The sequence below is a fragment of the Pithys albifrons genome, chromosome 7 (genome assembly GCF_047495875.1).
Source record: "Pithys albifrons albifrons isolate INPA30051 chromosome 7, PitAlb_v1, whole genome shotgun sequence".
Lineage (NCBI taxonomy): Eukaryota > Metazoa > Chordata > Aves > Passeriformes > Thamnophilidae > Pithys > Pithys albifrons.
In genome coordinates this window covers 32,777,140-32,797,929 of record NC_092464.1, presented here as the reverse complement: position 1 = coordinate 32,797,929, position 20,790 = coordinate 32,777,140, and the positions used below count along the sequence as shown (strand labels likewise).

General features: G+C 39.5%; 1 protein-coding gene across 2 annotated transcripts in view; it reads left to right on the top strand.

Annotated features, from left to right (window-relative positions):
• Positions 1 to 20,790, top strand: part of IGF2BP3 (insulin like growth factor 2 mRNA binding protein 3) — a 111,229-nt gene that overhangs the window by 55,732 nt on the left and 34,707 nt on the right. For both annotated transcript variants that reach the window (XM_071560924.1, XM_071560923.1), the window contains exons 4-5: positions 14,389 to 14,440; positions 14,532 to 14,595. In XM_071560924.1, coding sequence (XP_071417025.1) covers positions 14,389 to 14,440; positions 14,532 to 14,595 — 116 coding nt within the window. The remainder of the gene's footprint in view (positions 1 to 14,388; positions 14,441 to 14,531; positions 14,596 to 20,790) is intronic.

The window sequence follows — 20,790 nt, the reverse complement described above, 5'->3', positions numbered from 1 at the left end:
CAGTGAAAAACATAATTTTATACAGGCATCACTGTTCAGAAACTTAAGTTCTCTGTTAGTGGCATGTACACATTTCTTCTCTAGCTAAATATTGGGGGGAAATAACTTATTAAGGTAATTTTGCTTTTCTGCTTAAAAAATAAAAAGGAAAAAAAAGGGTAGGAGTGGCGTGGGAGAAGAGAGGAGTGAGTGATTTCTGAAAGCCCACTGCTACCTTTTGAGCAGCTTGTTACTACCTGGTTTATAGTATTAGATCCATTATATGCAACTCCCTGCTCTTCTTGTAAATGTAGTGAGGAAAAACTTGTGTCCTTGAGTTTTAGGAAAAACTCACAGAAGAAAAAAGACAAAAACATAAAAGAAGCACTACAAGCTAGTATCGAGATGACTTCAAGGGAACATTGGATGAGAATGGAGCAGTCAGTCCAGAAGGCCTTGTCTTTTCCCCATCTAGAAACAGGTTGCTGACATTTTTGTGGATGTCCATTCTTGTGATGATCCTTCTGAAAGAGTCAAGGAAAAAAACCCCAAACAAAACAGGCAAATTGAAAGTCAAATCTGTCTTGTCTGACTCTGAGCACACAGAAATGAATATAAAATGAATCCTTTTACAAGTTTAACTTCAGAAGACTCCAGTTGGCTGAAATTCATATGTAAGACTGTATATCTAAATGGCTGGCAGAAAAAGGTGCATCCAAGGTAATTTTTAAAAGTTAAGTTTATCTCTGATAATGCCTGGTGTGTACACTTCAGGAGCTGCTCTGATAGGCACTGCTGGTAGAGGTTAAGGGGCCCCTGCATTGTACTGGTAGGAGATAACACGAGGAATGAAACTTGTATGTTTCCTTGTCACGATCTATTCATATTTTCAGAGCGTTAACCCTGAGGTGATTCCTTTATCATATTGGAAAGTATGAGAGCCTTTATTAAATATAAGGAGGACACACCCTGTGCATGTTTTAGTGTGCAGAGGCAAAGTGTGTTTGCCTTAATTGTGCTTTTGTTTCTGAACGCCCCAGAACCCAGGCTCAAGAGTGACAAAGGGAGAGTCTAGGTAGGGTTCCCTCCCCTTCTTTGAGTTAAGACCAATGTAATCATCAAAATATGTTTAACTATCTGCCTCTTTCTTGTAAAATCTCATCATTGCAGATAAGAGTATATGCAGAAACCTTCCTGCATGCTAGTTAACAGCAGATAACTTGGAGCCAGCAGCTAGGATGAGCATGTTGGAGTGTCTGTTTACAAATTAAGTATTGGCCTGGCATGGCCTGCCCTGGCAGCAGAGCTGTGTGCGCACTAAAATTAAGGAGAAGGCTGGAAAGGGAGACATTCCTCCTGTTCTGGGCTGGTCTCATTGGTTCAGCGGCATGTACCACTACTGTGCTGCTGGCATGGTAGCCAGCACAACTACAGTAGCACATTGTCCACTGGTGGATAAGAGCTCAACAATAAGGGACTAGAAAAGATCACTTTCCACAGGGAGGTTTTTAGAAGGCTGACTATTACCAAAATAATTTTACAAAGCTATATAATCTGAAAAGCAACTGAAGCGACTGCCCTTGATCTTCTGCCAGACCTCATGGGGTATTGCTTTCCACAGGCTGCTGCAGCACACTTGGCCATGTCACCCCATCCCACTTTTTTTTTCTGGCCATAGTTGAGCTTACTATTTATGCTGGTTTGAAAGTTAAACATGCTCTCAAGTAAGCAGAGGGAAAAGTGATTTTATTGTTGCTAGGTGGAAGAATGGTCAGATGCTTGCATGTATTTTTAGTGGCACGGAGTGTTTAGACTTCAAATTCTACCCAAGGGTGTTCAGGTTTCTAAGCTTGCCTCTGTGCCTGGCAGCAATTCTTCTAGTGTTGTCAGCCCTGCTGCCAATGACGTTGTGATGTCCTGGAGGGAACAATATGACAGCCTCTTAGTCTGCACCTCTCAGATTTGTTTAAAGTCAAAGACCTTAAACACTTGTAAAAGGTCTCCAATGTGTAGAATCCTTTATTTTTTAAAGTAAAAAAATTGGGATGCCCTCAGCTTTTCCCCTGCCTTGGAGTTCAGAGCAGTAAGTCAGCAGAAAGGTTCCATTTGTAGTGCTTCCAGGAGCTGTGGTGGTGCAGAAGCTGTTCTCCAATTCAGTGTCCATGTTTTGTTTAGAGCTTCTGACACATTCTCATTGTTTTTTGGGAAGTTTGCTTCTAGTTTCATGGGGAAGGAAGGCAGTTTGAGGGGGTTTTGGGAGTGTTTTTTTGGTATTATAACTATTTTCATCTCCTCTAGGATGCTGTGCTGTGTGTGTCTCATGGTCATTATTTGTAATTTAGGAACATGTTTTTATAGTAGAATATGTGCAACAGGCTCAGCTTTCAGTTGACTCATGTTTAAAGACTATCTTGGGATATCTCTGTGCTAAGCACAGCTCTGATGGTCTTTCTTAGAGGGTCTTGGCTGTCATGTTTTTGATTCTCTCCCTTTCAAGTATCTGAGTGACAAAAATCATGTCACTGGTATAGTCTCATGTTTTCTGGCTTCAAGGCTTCTTGTATATGACTGCTTCTGCATGCTGAGCTGTTTCCATCTGCCTGAAACCAAGCACTGGGAGCTCTGTGTGATGGTATGTATAAGGGAGTGTGTACTGGTTGACTTCTGAGGCTTCTGCGGGTGTGTGTCTCCATCTCTCATTTATTCCCTTGCACTCAGAATCTGCTCTTGCAGATATCCTTGACCTAGGACACCAATGATGTTCCTATGTGCTCCCCTCTCTGACCCAGTTGTGATGCAGCTTATCCCTAAACTCTGTTGTACAGAATTTCTTGGAGACTCTCATAATTTCCCTCGTATTTTATATGCACCTCTAGTACATATTACTTCTACGGTACTTGGAGACTTCACCCATGTCCTTTTCTATAAGGCGTAAGATCAAGTTCCATGTGAAATCTCTCCTGAACAATCCTGCCTCACTCTTCAGCTCCCTCCCCAGAAAAATGGGCAATGGCACTGGGCCTCTGGTCCTTGGGTCCTTCTGTGACCTCTCCAGCCTCCCAGCTGGGTTGCACTTCCTTCAGCACTTGAGCTGCCTATTCTTCATTTTGACACCCAGACACCCATTGCCTACACCTGTAGGATCTTTGGGCCACCCTTGTTTGTTGCTGCTTGTCACATGCAGCTGCTGATCTAATGAAAGAGGTGAGCACTGCTAACGGTTTGAAATAAACCTTTCCTCTGTTCTAGCAGTCTCCTGCTACTGCTGTCTGAGTCTACTTACCATCCTCAGCTCTGAATGGCATGTTTCATTCTCATCCAGATGCCATGAGTAGGGATTTAGGAGCTGTGGCTCCCTAAATATTCAACAGGCGAATAACCAAGATTTCTTAGTTCCTCTTACACCGCCTCCTCTCTCTTCTATGTCAATAGCAAAGCACTGAAGTACTCTTTCCCTCTGTGCCTAAAAATCTAGTTCCCCTTCTGTTGGGCTGAGTATTTAGCTATGAATCAGTGAAAAATCAGAATGAAGTGTGCATTCATACAGGCGTATACTGGGGATTTACACTCCCACTTCCCTTATTTTAAACAGTGTTGACTTTTTAAATGTCAAAAAATTAAAATTTAAATTTTAAGGAGAAGGAGTTATTTTGACAAGGGAAGAAGATAGTTTATTGTACAGTAAATGTAAAACTGATAAGTGGCATACAACTTCTCCATGTTCTGCAGAATACTTCACCTTTACTCTTAATTTATTCCTACTACAGATGGATTTGATTAATGGTCAGAGAGACTATTGCTGTAGAGAGTTAAAGTACTTTTAGCAAAGACTTGTTCAACTACTTATGGAACAACAGTGAAACACAACTAGAGCCACTTATTCAAATATTTGCAGTGCCTGATTTAGAACATAAGAAAGAGGTTGCATCCAAATTGAGTGTCCAGGTTTCTGGAAAAAAGCAGGTTTATGCTGGGGGGGGGGGGGGGGTGCTCTTAAAACCAGGTGTATCAATCTACCAGCTGATGTTACCAAAATGCTCAGATCCTTGCACAAGGATGACTTTTGCAAAGAAAAGCTCTGCTGGGTTTGTTGTTGTTTGGTTTTAGGGGTTTTTTTCTTTTAGCTACTAAAGCCTGATATGTTCAGCAGAAATGATTCGTTGAATTTGAAACTTAGTTACAAAATTCAAGATAGAAACTTGATTCTAGACTTCCCTGTAGGGCCACGGAATCCAGTAAGAGCAGAGTAGACCTTTGTTCCATTGTATTTGATTTCTTCTTTTCATAAATAAGTCTGAGGAATAGCAGACGATTGACGATGTTCCAGGTGAGCAATTCTGTTTTTGAATAAAGGAACAACAAACAACCCAAAGCTATATATCATTTATGTTATTTAGTTAATTGACCCTGAGATTAGCTCAGTTGGTTAAAACTTGGTTGCAGTAATGCCAAGGTCATGGGTTCAATCCCCTGTGTGGGCCATTGACTAAAGAGTTGGACTCGATGATCCTTGTGGGTCCCTTCCAACTCAGAAAAGTCTGGGATTCTGGGATTCTGTATGCCCTCTTTCCTCTGTGAATTCCAATGCTTGTGAGAAACGAGGGCACTTGCCTCATTTGTGATTGCATCTCTTTTGTTTTCCCTTTATAAGAAAGGGAAAACATACTTTAGTTTTATTAATGAACAATAAACTTCAGAGTTGAGAGCTTGCTGGTGCCTGAATACGTCCTGAAAGCTTGCAAATGGAAAACTTTGTAGAGGGCTCTGAATGCAAGTAGATGGAAACAGAGATCACTCCTACACCTTAGGTGTAATTAACTCAGTTATGATCATTCTCCTTGAAATGTTCCAGTCATCTTACTTGTCATTCAACTGCTCCTTCAGAACTCACTCTCGAAAGTAATTTATAGTCTTTAAGTGGTCAGCTAGTACTTAGCATTCACACTCTGAATTGTTTTGTTTGGGTATATATAGGTCAAATGGTATTAGCATAGTGCATCTCTTGCAATCTTAGTTTCTAGTTTAGATAATTGCATTCAAAAGTTTCTGGCTATTTGTGGACATCCTCTTAAACCTTACCTTTCAGATTAGTGCATGAGCTGGCCTTAATGCTGGGATTCTTTTAAGAAGACTGGGAAATCTCGTAGATCTTGGTAAATCTGTGTTTATAAGAATTTCATGGTAGTATCCCTTTAATTTTAAGGGGGACTGATAATAATTTGGGTTTGAGTGTTTAATATACATATACTTTCATTTTTTATGACTGTCTGAATGTAGCTGCTAGATAATGTGTTTTACTACAGAAATTTTCTGCACTCAAAAGTCCTGCATTTTCCCTTTGCTCCAAGGTTCATGTTTTTGCAGTCTGAATATTTTGACAGCATGTAATTGTTGTCGTTTGCACAGCTCTCATCGCTGTGGTAGCATTGTGGAGGCCTTTATTTCAAGTCAATTCTGCAGCTCAAGTAACTGCAGCACTTGAAGGTGGTGTACTTGCTTTACCAAGATCACTCCTCCTTGCTATAAATTGTATGTAACTCTTGCTTTTGTTTGATCCAAGGCTTGAGTTCTTGAGTCCCGCTACAACCTCCCCTGCTTTTTCCATTGCCCAGTCCCCACAGCAGGGACTACGTAAGGTTGTCCTCTTCCCTCCCTTCTCGATGGAAATACCTATAAAAAACAGGAGAGATGGGTTAAGGAAAAAACAATTTTTTCCAGTTGCAGAGATTGTTACAACTACTCAAGTAACTGGGCTGTCCTGTGAGTTATGAGACTGCTACTGATGGTCTGCATTCAGATACAGGAATTTTGTCATGCCAGCAAGTTAACTAGGGAGGTGAGGCAAGGGATGTGCACTGGTAGCTCAAAGGAAAGCTTTGTATGAGAATATGCAGCGACGTGTGTCTGTAAGCCTCTGGAAATGCAGATAGCAATTCCCTCCCTTCAATAGTCTCTTGTATTTCAGAACCTTGTTGTTTAGAAACCAAACCTGATATGTTGGTTCCATAGCAGTGGTGTCCCTTAGTAGGAATGCTGGGAAAACCAAAGACTTAGCATGCATCTTATGGATGACCATTTTAAAAAGGGGAAAAGGGAATCTTCTAAAGATAACTCTAGAAAAATGCTTCAGTCTTTTTATAGTTTTTTCCTAGTTATAAAGAGACTGAAGGTATTCATGAAGTGATGTTAAGAATTCTTTTTCCTGAAAGCTTGTTATCTTGTATCTTGTGCAGAATAGAGGGAATGTCTTAGATGTGATCTCCACCTGAGTTCTAATATAATTCCTTTTTATCTGCAGTAATCTGTGAACTACAGCTCTTTTTATAGGATTTTCCTCTGTGAGTCCCTCTATCATTTTTTGATAATTACAAGCAGATCTTGAAGGAAATTCTTAATGTTAAATATGGGGCAACCTTCCCAGGAAAGGTTTCCCTGGTGTCAAGCAATAGCTGGATCTGTTTCTATAATGCACTGTCATACCTGTACCAGAGAGAAGACTTTTCATACATATGGCCTCTTGAAATTATGCCTGTGTTCTTGTGGAGATATTTCTTGGAATTTGTAATTGTTGATAGGTTCCAAAAGATGATCTGAAAAATCTTTTTTTTTTAAGTCTGACAGATATGTTATAATTGCAGGATTCCAGCTTTACAGAAGGCATTTTTAAAAATGAACAAACTATTATTATGTGGAAACTAAAAATATCAGGCTAGTACCAGCCTTGCAGAGCAGTAATGAAGCGGCATCAAGACTTTTAAATAGCTTTTAAAAGGGCTATTTTTGTGCACACGTACACAGAGAAGAGAATAAATTGTATAGGAGAAACACTATTTTCCCTGATAAATCTTACAATCAAAAAACACTTTTTCTCTAATGACATGGAGTTAGTACAATTGAGAGGACTGAAAGGTGGAAGGGGAAGGGAAAAAAACATAACCATTCCTGTTCTAGTTTTTGTGGTCTGGAGCTTGTTTTGCAGGGCTGGGCCACAGTCTTCCTGGTGGAGACTGGTGCTTGATGCCTCCACAGGAAAGTGTTGAAACTGCCAGTAAGACACCAATTGCGTTTTAGTGTAGTGATGTGAGTAAAGCAGAAAAATGGTTCTTTATCCCAGTGTCTTTCCCAAACATTCTTTTAAAATTTGCTGTCTCTTTTGCTTTTGTGTAGTCTATCATTTAATCTGAATTGGGCAATGGGTGTTCACTGGATGGTAATGCTTTTATAGCTTTTTTTCCCCTTCCCTTTGGCAAACTACAAATGAGATTGTAGAAGTAGTGAAGAGTGTTTCCACTTAAACTGGCCGCCTCAGTGCAAGAGGAGACAGATGAACACGAGCTAGTGTTGCTGCTGCATCCTACTACATTTCACAACACCCATCTGCCAGCTCGACATGTGATCCTTCCCTCATGCTGAGCCAAAGTGGTGTCCTGGTAGCTCATCTGCCTGAAGGGGAGGGGGGACCTCAACAGTGTCCACGAGCAGATTCTGGGGAGGGGAATTAGCTACATAAAACAGCAATTCCTGTCTTTAAGGACTAATCTGTGTATGACAGTGCTTTTTAATTTTCTGGAAATAGGAACGGATACTGATCAGGAATATGTGCATTAGTGCTAACCTGGTTCATAAACTCCAGTGTTAGCTGAAATGAAGTTACACCTTTAGTGTAGAGGGGAGAGATTAATGAAGTATTGTAGCAGATACTGTGCACTGCTTAATGATATTCAGATACTGTTGCATAAATAATTATTTCTCTGTGTTTTCAAACTTGTTTTCATTTAATTTAGATAAAGGGTGAATAGAAGCTGCCAATTTGGCCATCTCTACATGATTCGTTATTTCATAATACCTGTATCAGATTCCCTCTCGCTCCTTTCCAAACTGAATTATCCTGCTTCCTTTAATCTCTTTGTGAAGGAGGCCTCTCGTGCATCTAGCAATTGAGGGGTTTTTGCCTTTCTCTTAAACATTTCTCAAGTACTTTTTTTAGCCTTACAGACCATTTTAATGCCATTTGTCAGCCTTGATACTATGATTTTTTTTCACCCCTCCCCATCATATGCCTCTTAACTGTAACGCATGTTAATCTTTCCTCCCTATCACACATTCAAGAAATTATTTCCAGTTTAAGGTGTAATGTGGGAACATGAAAGCACAAGAGAACTTTTAAAGTGCTGTATTCAGCACCTGGGCTAATTTTCAAGCCCAAAAGTTTCTTTTGCAATTTCTTCTATTTTCAGAGTTTCATTAGAATACTCTGTGATTCCCCCCCTCCCCCCCTCATATGAGTTTTTATTAAAAAAAAAAGGGAGAGAGGAGATGTTGATCTGTAATGATTTACCATGTTGCTTATACTTGCTGAATTCCCTTTTTCTTTTTTAAGAAGCCAGCCTTCTTCCACTGGTAAATCATGCTAAATATATTTAAAGCAATTTTTGGCTTAGCAGATTCAAGGCAGGTCCTTTAAAATGTTGGTTTTGATATTGGTGTGGTTTTAAACCATTCAGTTCTCTCTTTCTGTTACTTTTTTTTATTTTGTATACATGGGGGGTGGGTGTGTGTATAGATGTGTGTGTGTGTGTATATATATATATATGGATATATATACACATACACACACGACACACACATTTAAATGGTCCAGCAGTATTATCTGGAAATACTTACAAACACATGTGGTATTAGAATTGGTTAGAAGAGCTGTAGTCATGGTTGCATGTGACGCTCCTACCTGAGACCTGTTTTCAGTTGCTTTCTATCTTTTGATTAATTTGAAACACAAAAATTGAGATAGTCCACATCATCTTTTTCCTCCTTATTTTTTTAATTGAGCATTTCAGATGTTTCATAATGAGAGCAAGGGAAATAGGGACTTAGTATTTGCCCTTAGCACTGTTGTGAAGGACACTGGCTTGGGCCAGAGGAGGGCTCTGCAGTCACTAACATGTCCAGCCTGTGTCATGAAGATGACTAGTCTGTAAGAGTTGTGACCCAGTTACTCACCACATGCTTTCTTAATTTTGCAGCAAGTCGAGGACTTTCAGGAAGACAAACCCTTTTGGTTAGAGGAATTGAATGTTGCCATGGCAAACTGAATCCTGCATGTTCTTGTCTCTGGTGCTGTACTAACTCCTTAAGCAGAAGTTGCTATTAGTTGCTAACAGTGTGTCTTGTCTTCAGCCTGTCTTGTGATGAGCCAGAGGTCTTTCTTGCAGAAGTGCCATGTTCTCCTTACTACCAAAAGTGTCTTTGAAGCTGCCTTTTGAACAGGCAGACGTGCTGAGCACTATGGAAAAATCAAGCCCTTGGTGTCCAAATTGGTCACTCAATTACTAGTTCCTTTGACAATTTTGTCTTTGTTCTCTGTGGTTCAGCATTACATTCTTAAAACCCTGGTAATGCCACCTAAACAGAATTGTATTATAGGGTAAACTTATTATTAGTTTTGAACATTTGGATGTAACTGTAAGTTCCCAGGAGAAGAATTCACTCCAGGGTTTGTATGGGATGTGGTAAGTAAGCCAGAGTTATTGTTTTCAGGGGCTGCCTTTCTGGTGTGTGCAAACAATGACTTCAGCAGCTTCCAGGCTTATTTTTCTGATTCTTCCAGGCTATGATCATGGTTTCATGAGACAGTAAACTGGGTATTGGAGGGCCTACAAGATGAAAAACACCATCACCACATGCTGCAATGCATTGAGCCATTGCAGACTGGCTTTGCCTATTCAAATGCCTTCATGAGGTATTGGAGGAATAACTGTCTCGGCAGGCCAATGTGCTGGATTGGATACTCCATGTCCATGCTGCTCTGCCTTTACAAAGAACCACCATGCTTTGACTTTATATCTGGTGAAAATGGACCAAGTTGCTATGTTTGGGCTCTGCATGGGTGGTGGTGGTGGTCCAGACAGGCTGCTCAGGCCGAGATGGGTACTGGGTGACCTGGAGTCACTCAACTGTGTACTACAGCCTCCATTCAGGCACTGCAGTGTTACCCAATTATACCTTTCAAAAATGCCTCCTTCCTCAGGAATTTATTAGGGGCTTCTTGGTATTTAATTTTCCTTGTGAAGCCATGCTATCTGGGCTCCCTGCTGGGGATGTGCATTTTACCAACAAAAAGATTAAGCCAAACTGAAGAAGCATTAAAAACTCTTTTTGCCATGGTCAATTCTTGGCACCTGGTGTGGCTGCAAGAGCAATGACATCTCTGCTGAGGTAATTTCACACCTCAAAATCACAAAATGCCCAGTCTGCTCCTGCTGCACTGAAAATTCTAATACATCTGGCTCTGATGGGGGCCACATCAGACTGATTGGCCTTCAACTTCTTCACTCATATTGTTGCCTGATACCCCTCATTTTGTTTGTGCAGTACACTCAAAGACTTTGCAGGCAAATATTTCCATGTGTTTTTTTTTTTTTTACTGAATTACCCTGATCCTCCTGTCTCTTTTTGCCTCTGCTATTTATTTCAATGGTGTTGACTGATTTTAACTCACAATCAGTATGACTGACATAAGTGTAATGGAAACAAGGGTGGTGGTCTAATGGATTTGCCCTATGTGAGTGGAGAAATAACTTCAGGTTCTACAGTACTACTGTGAAGTTTCCCATTACTAAGTGCATCTGTGAGAAAGAAACAATATGGATAACTGTGCTTATGGACCAGATGTCTTGAGACTAATTTGCTTATGGTGTACGGCAGAAATCCTTCAGCACTATAAGAGGTGTATGAAATAGTCTGTTCTCAAAGTACAGAAAACAACTTCTCTGATTTGTTCAAAGGTGCTACTTCTAAACCTGTGAAATGTGTATGAGAACTGGGATATTTTAAAGAGTTTATCAAACTTGGCTTTGCTAAAAAGTAATGTTTTCTTCTTTCTTTTTTCCATGTAAAGCAGCCTCGATTTGTGGGGCTTGGTGTAGGGTAATGCTGTTTATAATGAAGTCAAAATTGGCTTTTAGAGCCTGATGAATGAAAGTCCACAGTATAAGACTGCAGCTTTTTGTGAGAGAGACATCTGTGCTATAACAAGAGCAGGAGACCCAATTTAGACAACTGCTAGAGGGAGAGCTCAAGAAAAGGAAAGACCTTTTTTTTTCTAGCTTAGATTAAATATTTGTACAAATAAACTTTTCAGCTGCTCATCAGAATTGCTGCTGCACCACCAACTTGGCTTTGAATTTTGTTCTGATTGCCCAACAAGGCTGTACACCAAGCGTGTTACGGAAGAGCAGCTTAAACAAAACATGTTTGTTTTGCAGCAGAACTAGAGGCTTTGGGCTACAGAGGAAAAAAGTGGGATGAGGGAAAAGATAGTGAGAAGGAGATATACGAAGAAATTAAAGATGAGAACAGAAACTGACTGTTGCAGTAAATATATTAGAAGCAAGAAACACATGCAAGAATTGAGTTCTGTGTTTTGAAAGTGAATTACAATAGAGGATCTGGCTTTGAATACCGCTGCAGTGACTTCTCCCAGCTGGATCAGCTGGTTCAGTTAAATGTTCTCACCCATGAAGTTTGCTCCTTACACACACACTTATACCCCGACTGCTGCAGAAAATTTCTTACTAGTGCGTTTTAAGAACAATCTAGTTGAAAGGCTACCCCTGCGGTGTTTATCATGCCTAAAATCTTACTGCACAAGGCTGATGGTGATGAAATTTCAATTTTCTACTGAGGACAGTGCTGTGGAGAGCAAGTGTCTTTGGCTGAGGAGGATTGTTTCTCATTTCAGTTAAAGCAAGCTCCAATCCTTTGAGGAAACTTCTCATAAATCTATTTGGTAAAGCAATTCTGTTAAGAATATGGGAACTGAAATCACTTGGATTAAAGTCCAGATGGACACTGTCTCTGACTGAAATAGCTCAGAAGAGGATTAAGGAACAGTATAAGTGGAGAACTCCTGGTGAAGAGGGCTAGGATGCTCAATGAGCTGCCCTGGGCTGCTCCTCAACATTAACAGCAAAGGAGACTTTTATGTCTTAGGCTTCTTGGTGTAGATGCAATGCATAGAGTGTTGAGATGTTTCTGATGGCTGATCAGAAACATGCTGAAAGTAGTTTTTAGAGAGAATGTAGTGTCTTTGAAAAGTTGTGTGGATTCAATTTTAAAGTATTGCTTTTCTTGGTGAAGCTGGTGACTTCAATGTCTGGAGCTTAATGTAGAGGTATGCTTTGCCCAGAATATAAACCTAATATAGAAATACCTTACAAAATATCAATTATCATCCAGCAAACTCTTGTGGTACTTCTGGCATCCTAGCTTTACTCTTTTTCTGTACGATTAAGGATGAAAATTAATTTGTGTTGTTTTGAAGTGATGCAGCTTTGGGGCAGACTGGGTATGAGCTGGTGGTCAGTTCATATCAAATGTAATAATAACTAAAGATATGTTACTCATGTTGTAGTATGGTTGCTACCTCACAGATGCTGGCATATTGTAGGGGTAAAGAAATTGCTTTATCAGACTAGTGAACTCTTCAGTGTTCTATTTTCAACTGAATGTCTCAGAATGGTTCTCTAAGCCAGGGACTTGCTTTGCTTTTCTTGTTTTTAAACCCCTGACACCACCTGAGGTTCTGTTCACCAACTGATTTCAGTGGATCACTTTAGCTGTCTGTGGAAGAAGGCTTTCCTCTAATCACGTGTGGTGGCTCTCTGGGCTTCTGTGGAGGTACAGCTGCAGACATGCAAGATCTCGCAGCTCTCCCACTTGTCTGTGTCAACATTTTAACTGTCTCAAAAGGATCTTCCACAGACTTTTAATTTATTTTAATCCCCTGGAGCATCTTTACTTCAGTAATATTTAGCACATTTCAGAGCAAATATTCACTTAGTTTCCAATTGTCAGATCTGGGGAGTGGCGGAAAAAATTATTTTTAAGGGATTGAAAAGGCAAACTCAGACTAGGCAAATCTCTGCTTTGTGGAAGGAGAGGACAGTTAACAACTTGTCTATGAAAACAAAACACTTGCCAAGAAAACTTACTAGAGTCTCTAACAAGAAGGATGGGAAAATTCTGCAGTTAAAAGCAGTAATGCTTTGCTTAAACTTGGTGAGCACCACATTGCTTTTTAAATACCTGGTTTGAAAAGTCACCTTTGAAAATTCTTATGCGCAGTTGAGATTTTACTAAGTGTAAAGAGTCTAAATGATACTGATATAAGTTGTCTCCAAGCCTGTGCATATAAACAGCAATTTATCTTAAAAATGTCTTTTACATATACCATACAAGGTATATGGCACATTCATAGATTATAAATTGGAATTTTCACTCTCATGAGAGTGCAAGGCTGAATTTTACATTTTTAAGGACTGTGGTTTTGTGCACCCTCAGTTGCTGGTTATAGCAAAGGGAAGTGTATTGCAATGGGAAGCTGCACAGAAATTTTTATGCCTACAACTCTCCTTCTGTCCTTGCTTCCTGCTTTCCTTCCTTTCCCAAGAGGGTTTTCTCCCTTTCTCTTAGTGACATTTCATCTTAAGAGACTAGCTGGAGAATGACACTTCAGTCACAGAAGAGATTGGAAGTTTACTTCTTTACTTCTCGGTGTAAATTGTGAACTTTTTCTAAATCAGTTTAAGTTCTGATACAAAACATTAGGATTCAATACACCACAATGATGTACTTGTGTCCTGTGCTGGTTGCTGCCACAGTCACTGTTTTGTGCAACATTATTTTTCACCAGGAAGGAAATAAACTATATACCATATGAATTTTAAAGTGGTACACCTGTGGGTATTCTAATGCTCTTCCTGGAATACTCTGACACTTTGATTTTTTCCCCCAAAGTCTTGATGTTCTTCCCCCTTCTTCATCCTCCATTTCACTAGAACAAAGGAAGTTATGCAAAACAGAACTACTTTATGCAGATTCTTTTGTCCCTTGTTATACCTGTTTCTCTCTAGTTTTCTACTGAAGGAAAAATGAGTTGTGACTTTCAAATAATGGTGAAGACACTAATGTGAGTCGGTTCCTCTGGAATGGATCTTTGGGAAAGCTGTCAAAATATCTCCAAACAGGGACATATTTTCTTGGAATACATTGAGAAAGTTTTATTCCAGTTTTGCTTTTCTAGAATTCTTTCTGTTTCTACTTCAGCACACTTTGAGAACAGGTGACTTGGATGTTTATTTTTGAAGTTTGGGGCATACAGTTCAGTGTGACTTCTTAGAGTTATGTTCTGTATTTTCACATTAATGAGGTTTCAAATGCAGATTTTCTGAAATGAGGGAAATCGAGCAATGTATGGGATTTTTTCCCCTTCTTTCTTGTTTAAGTTGCTGTCTTGAATGATCTATGTTCTTGTACAACTATTTATATTTACAGATTTTAGTGTTTTCACAGGCTTTTTTGTTAATGTGCTTTGAGATTTAAATCTGTCATTTGTTTTGCCTCTTATAGGTGCTGGACAGTTTATTAGCTCAGTATGGAACAGTGGAGAACTGTGAGCAAGGTACAGCTTTACTCTCAAGTTGCTTTTAAATTTGTAGTGGGAATGAGCGCACACTGAACTTAACCTCTTTCCATTGCATTTACCTTTGTAGTGAACACTGACACGGAGACTGCAGTTGTAAATGTAACATACGGCAATAAGGACCAGGCTAGACAGTAAGTATCTTATTTAGTTGTTACTGTCATCTAACTTGCATTTTTGGATTCATGTTATTGTGATTTCATATGCAGCTTTGCTTCTGATTGCATCTCCATTTTAACAGTAAATTAAGCATTGACTTCTAAGAAAGTCCCTCAGTATTTTTCCCCCACCAAATCTTGTGACCTTTACTTTAATTAACTACTTTTATCCTCCACTTTTCTTGTGCTTTGGTGAAAAATAAATTTTAACATTTAAAAAAATTGAAAAATTAAGCAAACTTATTTGAATGTGGAGGGCAGAAAGTTAGTAATTTGCCAGTGACAGAGCATGGGAGTTATTGTTTAATGGTTTTTAGCCATGTTTTAGCAATACCCTTCTACAGTGTTCATTGTTTTGTGTCTATTTCTTAATGGAAAATCATAGCAAAATAACAGGGGAGAAAAAATAGAAGAATGCAGTTGCTAACAAGAAGACGGGGTTCTTTTAGATTTGAAGATTTAGTGCTGATTCCAAACTCAAAAGTCACATTCCAAAAGTGTAATCTGAATACCTAAAATAATTTTTTTGGTATATTTTGAAATTTAGGTCACATATTTTATGCTTCCTTATATCTTCAGTAGCTGATAACTTTTAATCTAAATATTACATTTTTAAAATACATTTTTTCATCAGTGATTGTAAATATTTTTCCTTTAATAATTTATATTATGTACAGGTTATGCATATTATATGTAGGTTTAATTTTGCTTTTCTACCACAGGTGGAAAAAAAGACTTGTTTGTTCCTAAAGTTTTCGTCTGGTGACATAAGCATATTTCCCCCAATTTCTAGTCATAACAGGTCAAGCAAAACTGAATCCATGGAATAGCCTACAATGAACTCTTATTTTATCTTTGAAGTTTCTGCCACCTTGTGGCTAACTAAAACCAGTAGTTAAAATGCAGACTGTACTTATGGTATGCATTAATTCAAAATTACAAATGAAATAATATTTGTACATATAATTAAGTAATTATGAGCTGTGCATAACTTGAATGCAACACGTGCATTTAATCTTTCAAAGTGTTAGGTTACTAGTTAGTATATTATAAACAAATGTGATGGGAAACTTGTGTCAGTGGTATCTCTCATGTATGCTGGAGCTGAAGGAAACTGTTTTCCTTGAAGTCACTATTTAACTTTTCTCAAAACCTGAATTGTTCAACGAGTTTTTCAGATTCTTCTGTTGCTTTTGATTCTGTTGCACAGTAGTTATGAAAAAAGTTGAATTTCTACATCTGAAGAAACTTTTGGTCAAATGTTACAGATGAATACTACATGTGCCAGTTTCTCCTTTGAAAATGTAAGAAGGAAGTATCAAAAATACTCTGGAAAGAGGCATGGTATTTTTTTTTAGCTGTCTGTGATGTGGGTTCCTGGACTTCTGCACACCCTTCTGAAACTGAAAACAATGTGCAGTTTCTCCCCTTCCAAATTGTACTCTTAAGATCAATCCTGGGGAAATGCTGGGACAAGCAAAGACTGAAGCAAGTGTCCAAGATAAAATTTTGTTTTGCGTAAGAAGTCACGTGACAATAACTGCAAACATCTTGAGTTTGAAGCAGCTGAATTGGTACTCAGTGTTGAATGTTGTGGGGAGCTTGAAGTGGTACAGGTTGCATGGTGACAGTTTGGTTGCCTTGAACAGGTAGGGCAAGTGGAGGAGCCTTGATTTGCATTTGTGAGTGGTTGCATATGGACACAGGGTTTTCTAAGCAGATGAGTCCATGTTCCATACAAAAAACTGTTAGCTCAGGTTTTCTGAGTTCAGGAGGTGACCTTGCAAAGATTTAGAAACCCACAGGTGAAGTGGTAAGAATGAAGAGTTTTTATGGAAAAAATCTGAGGAATTGCAATGAAGGACTACTACAGGACCTGTATGTGTGTGGCTCTGCCAAAGTGACTATGGTACTCTTTCAGTTAAATGGTTTTCTCAGGTGTGACCTAGCTTTGCTTCTTGGAACTGCCTGTGGTGGACAGCAGTGCTGACAGCTGATAAAGGCAGGACTGCTGATCCTGTGAAGTACATGCAGTAACAAGAATTGACTTTATTGGAAGATATTTAGAGTTGTCAAGAGCTGATAACAAGCTTGGTGGTTTCAAATTTAACTGTTTAAGGCAAATGATGCTCTTCGCCATGAGTTTTGGATCAAACACAGTCACATGAAGATTTCTATGCTGACCCATACAGTGGGTCCCTAGTTCTAATTGCACCTTTTCTGCACTTACTAATGTACATACTAACCTCACAGTAGTGCTGGCTGACAAAACATGCAAAGCTGGTGACTTCCTACTGGATAGGTCTGTGGCGTTGCCATGTGTGTTGCGTGTACTGGTGACGTCATGCAAGGAAGGTGCTGTAACATAACCTGGAGGTACTTTTGATAAGTGGTTCTACAGAAGTGTGGTAAGCATTGCTTGGAAGATGGTACTTTTGAACAAAAGTTTTGGTTCCAGGCAGGTGGGAAACTGAGACTACTTCTGTCTTTCAAGTCTGAGTTGTTGTGGCAGAGCTTTTTTTCCTCTAGGCTGGTACTACAGTTGCAACATGTTCTATACAGGGCTGCATCCAAAGTTAACTTGAAAACAGAAATCATCCAAGAATGCTGCAGTCTTTTTGAGAAAGAAGTCTTGGAGCACACAGCACCCAAAATCTGAGATGTGTACTGTTACTGACTTCCAACTGGGTCAGAGGTCTATGTCTTTGGCCTGTTGCAGTGATGCCTTTTTCCTAGCTGGAGAGGCATGAGGCTGTCTTGCCAGAAAAAGCAGGATGCTGTTCCTTGACTATGTGGCCAGAGCAGGGGAAGCCAGCATGGCAAATCAGGTACTTCTGGGGAGCCCAGTAACACTGTGGACGGGTGTACAGAGCCATGCATGGGCCTTGAAAAACCACCCTTTTCTCTCTGGGACGGTGAGTAGCAAGGAGAAGGTTGGGGCTACCAGGGTGTGTCTGTGGTCACATTCCTCTCCTGCAAGCACTTAGGAGGAGGGATCCATCTCTCAAACTGCCTCTGCTCCTGTCCTTCCCAGAAACTGGAGAGGGCCTTACAAAGCATGTGCATGCTTCTGTGGCAGTGTAATTGCTTAACATTGTGGTGGGTTTTGGAATATTTGGAAGAGAGGGGCGGGTGACTGACAGCACGTGTAGCCTGTGGTTCATTCTGAAGAATCCTACCAGCCGCATGCAAGTGCTGTGGCAGCTTGGAACATGCTTGCCAAAAGACACCCTTCCTTCTCTCAATATCAATCCCTGGCTGCAATGAGCAAGATGTGCTGACGGTGTCCTTGTGACATGCTGCCACTCAAATTATGGCTATTACCTTCAAAAGTTACACCAACTTCTCTTTTAGTCCCTCAAATATTCCAGCGTAGGTGTCTAGCACATGCTGTGGTATTTAACTCTGCCTGGGGTTTTTGAAAGTTCACTAGTGGTCATCTCTCCATTAGCATACTTGCAAAAAGAATCTTTTTTTTTTCCCCTTTCAGTGAAGGATGAGTCTGTGTGTGTGTACAACATGTATCCTTGATGAACAAATGAGAGTTCACATAACAAATACTTTTATGTGCCATTGTGGGTCAGGGTTAATGTTGCCATAGGAACAATAGTACTGAAAATTCAGTGATGTATGATTATAAGCATAGATTTATTTTTGTTTTTAGAAGTACAAATTGAAACTATTTTTATTTAATGTAAAAAAAGGTGAGTCAAAGAAAATTTGCCATGTATATCTGTCTTCTCATATGCAAATATCTGTTCAGGGAAGAAAAGAGAAAGGTGATGTACATACAAACTGCATGTGGGAGTGAAATATGTTCTCAATCTAGTGCTTAATGTCATCATGCTATCAGTGGAAGAATGATTTCCAGTACAAGACTCAGTGCTTTTACTGTAATCGCTTTTCCAGGATGTTTAACCTCCACTAGCATCAGAAGGAAGAATGATGGGCAAGCATCCTCTCCTAGGGAGCTCATGAGAAGATAGCAGTGAGATGTCATTTTAATGGAAAAAACTCAAGTGATGAATTTACAGAATATTTTTTTAAAGGTTTTATTTTTATATAGGGATTCTCTTGTTTCTGAGCAGGTGTTACATGAACATAAGTCAGGCTGTTATTCATTTTATCAGTGCATAGGCAGTAGTCACTGCAGTCTCTTAATGAATTTGTTTTATTAAAAAATTCCCAACTACTCCAAGAGATTTCTGTGCACCAGGTCTTGATATATGAAATGGAAGCATTTTGCATTTCTACTAAATATAAAATTTTAAATATGTTTTGGGGGAGGAGAGCACTTCTTAATGAGGCAGTTTACTGAATTTTTCTCTATTGTTGTCCTCATTAAGTGACTCTAAGGCTTTTAACCTTTGTGTAAAAGACGGTTTGTGGGTTGTTTCAGTAGGTACCAGCAATGCTCTCTGACAGGGGTAATCTGTATGACCTTTATTAACTTGTGGTCATGTTAATAATGATGACCACCTTCCAGCCCCCAACCTGTTCGGGAAGAAAGAATGTTTGTGGGAAGGCAGAAGTGGTGGTGTGGTGGTGTTTTGGTTTGGACTTCAGTTTCCAAGGTGGTTGGTCAATGCAAGTATGTGCAGCACAAAAGGAACTCCATTTAAACTGTATTTGGTGGACCACAGCAATGATGATAGCTTTGACTGAAACAGATGGCTCTAGCCCTGTGAAGAACCAGTCACTTGCTTTTTCTTCTGCATCTTTCCCCCCCAACCCCTGAAGCAGTGCCTAGATGTTTCTAAAATTGAGGGTTTTATGGTGCTGAAGGGCTGCTGAGTCATCATATTGCCTAATTCCACCCCCTTTTTGTGCCATAAAAGTGATTTAAAATTAATTCAGAACAGCTAAAGAAAGGTGTATGACAATGCTTTTAAAACCTAGTGAAGATTGTCAAATACTGGAATGTGAAGGCCAGGCTCAACAGCCTTTCAAAAGGACCTTTCAAAAGCTGAGGTTGTCTTGTGTAAGAAATGGAGCAGAACAGTGTATGTTGTGCATCCACTGAACATCAGTTACCCTGGCATTCCACTGTGTGCCCAAATCACTGCAGAATATGGGACCACCTACTCCAGACATTCAGAAAGCTTGAGAGAGCGGCATTTAATTACTGACTCTTCTTCTGACTTCTCATTGCTTGAACAAGTCAGATTATAAAACCAGTCAGCCTATAAAATATGAAGAACTCTGTGACTCACAGGGTGAATTAATATGTTATTTTTCCATGTCATCATATGGCTTTGGTGGCCAGGGATTGTTCACTGCTGACATAATTGGTTTTCCACAATGTCAAATGAACGTTTCACAGTTTGCATTGAATTTAAGATACTTACAGTCATATGGAACCATTTAGGAATTTATAAACCTTTATGAAGTAGAAAAATTCCAACATTTTTTCCCAGGAAAAGGATGGTGCATGTAGAAATATATATATATATGTACATACTAGTTACTGCTGTAAAGTGTTTGTTGTGAAAACATGATAGGTATGTAGCTTGATTGCAAACAAAAAGCCTAGTCTTTTCTTCCCATACCACTTCTAAGGAATTCTCATGCACTGACTTAATGTAAGGTTTTATATTATGGCTGGGATTTTGGTCAAGGATGCTTTAAAGCCAGGGAAGACTGACGCATTTTGAGGAAAGAAGCAGTGTCTGAACTTGTCAAATGAAAGCGTGAAAGGGAGTGAGTTGGGATGGTTATCAACCTGGAGCCTACCTGTACATTCACAAAATTGGTGTTCATCTCTCCAACATCTTGTGGTCTGATTCCAAAAGAAACAGGTCTTGTGCAACTTGTAGCTGTAGTTTTCCTGGTAGTGCTGTTTCCCTCTCTGGTAGCAATTCAGCTTTTCAGCTGATTTCAGTAAAGCTCAACCCAGAAACAGAGGTCTCGTATTTGCAACCAACAAGAATTTGGTATGTTCAGGTTATATTAAAAGGAGAGGTTCCAGACCCCTTTCCTAGACAGAACATTCATAGAGAGAGAGAAACTTCAGTGAAATGCCTTTCAGGCATTGGAAATCTACCCAGAAACTAAAATTGAGAGAAACACAAGTTTTGTGTTTTGTAAACTTATTTTATTGTGTAATAAAATGCTCTTCAGAGTTCATGGAGTAAAAGTTAAGAAATATCAGTGCTGAAATAGCCTCTCAAA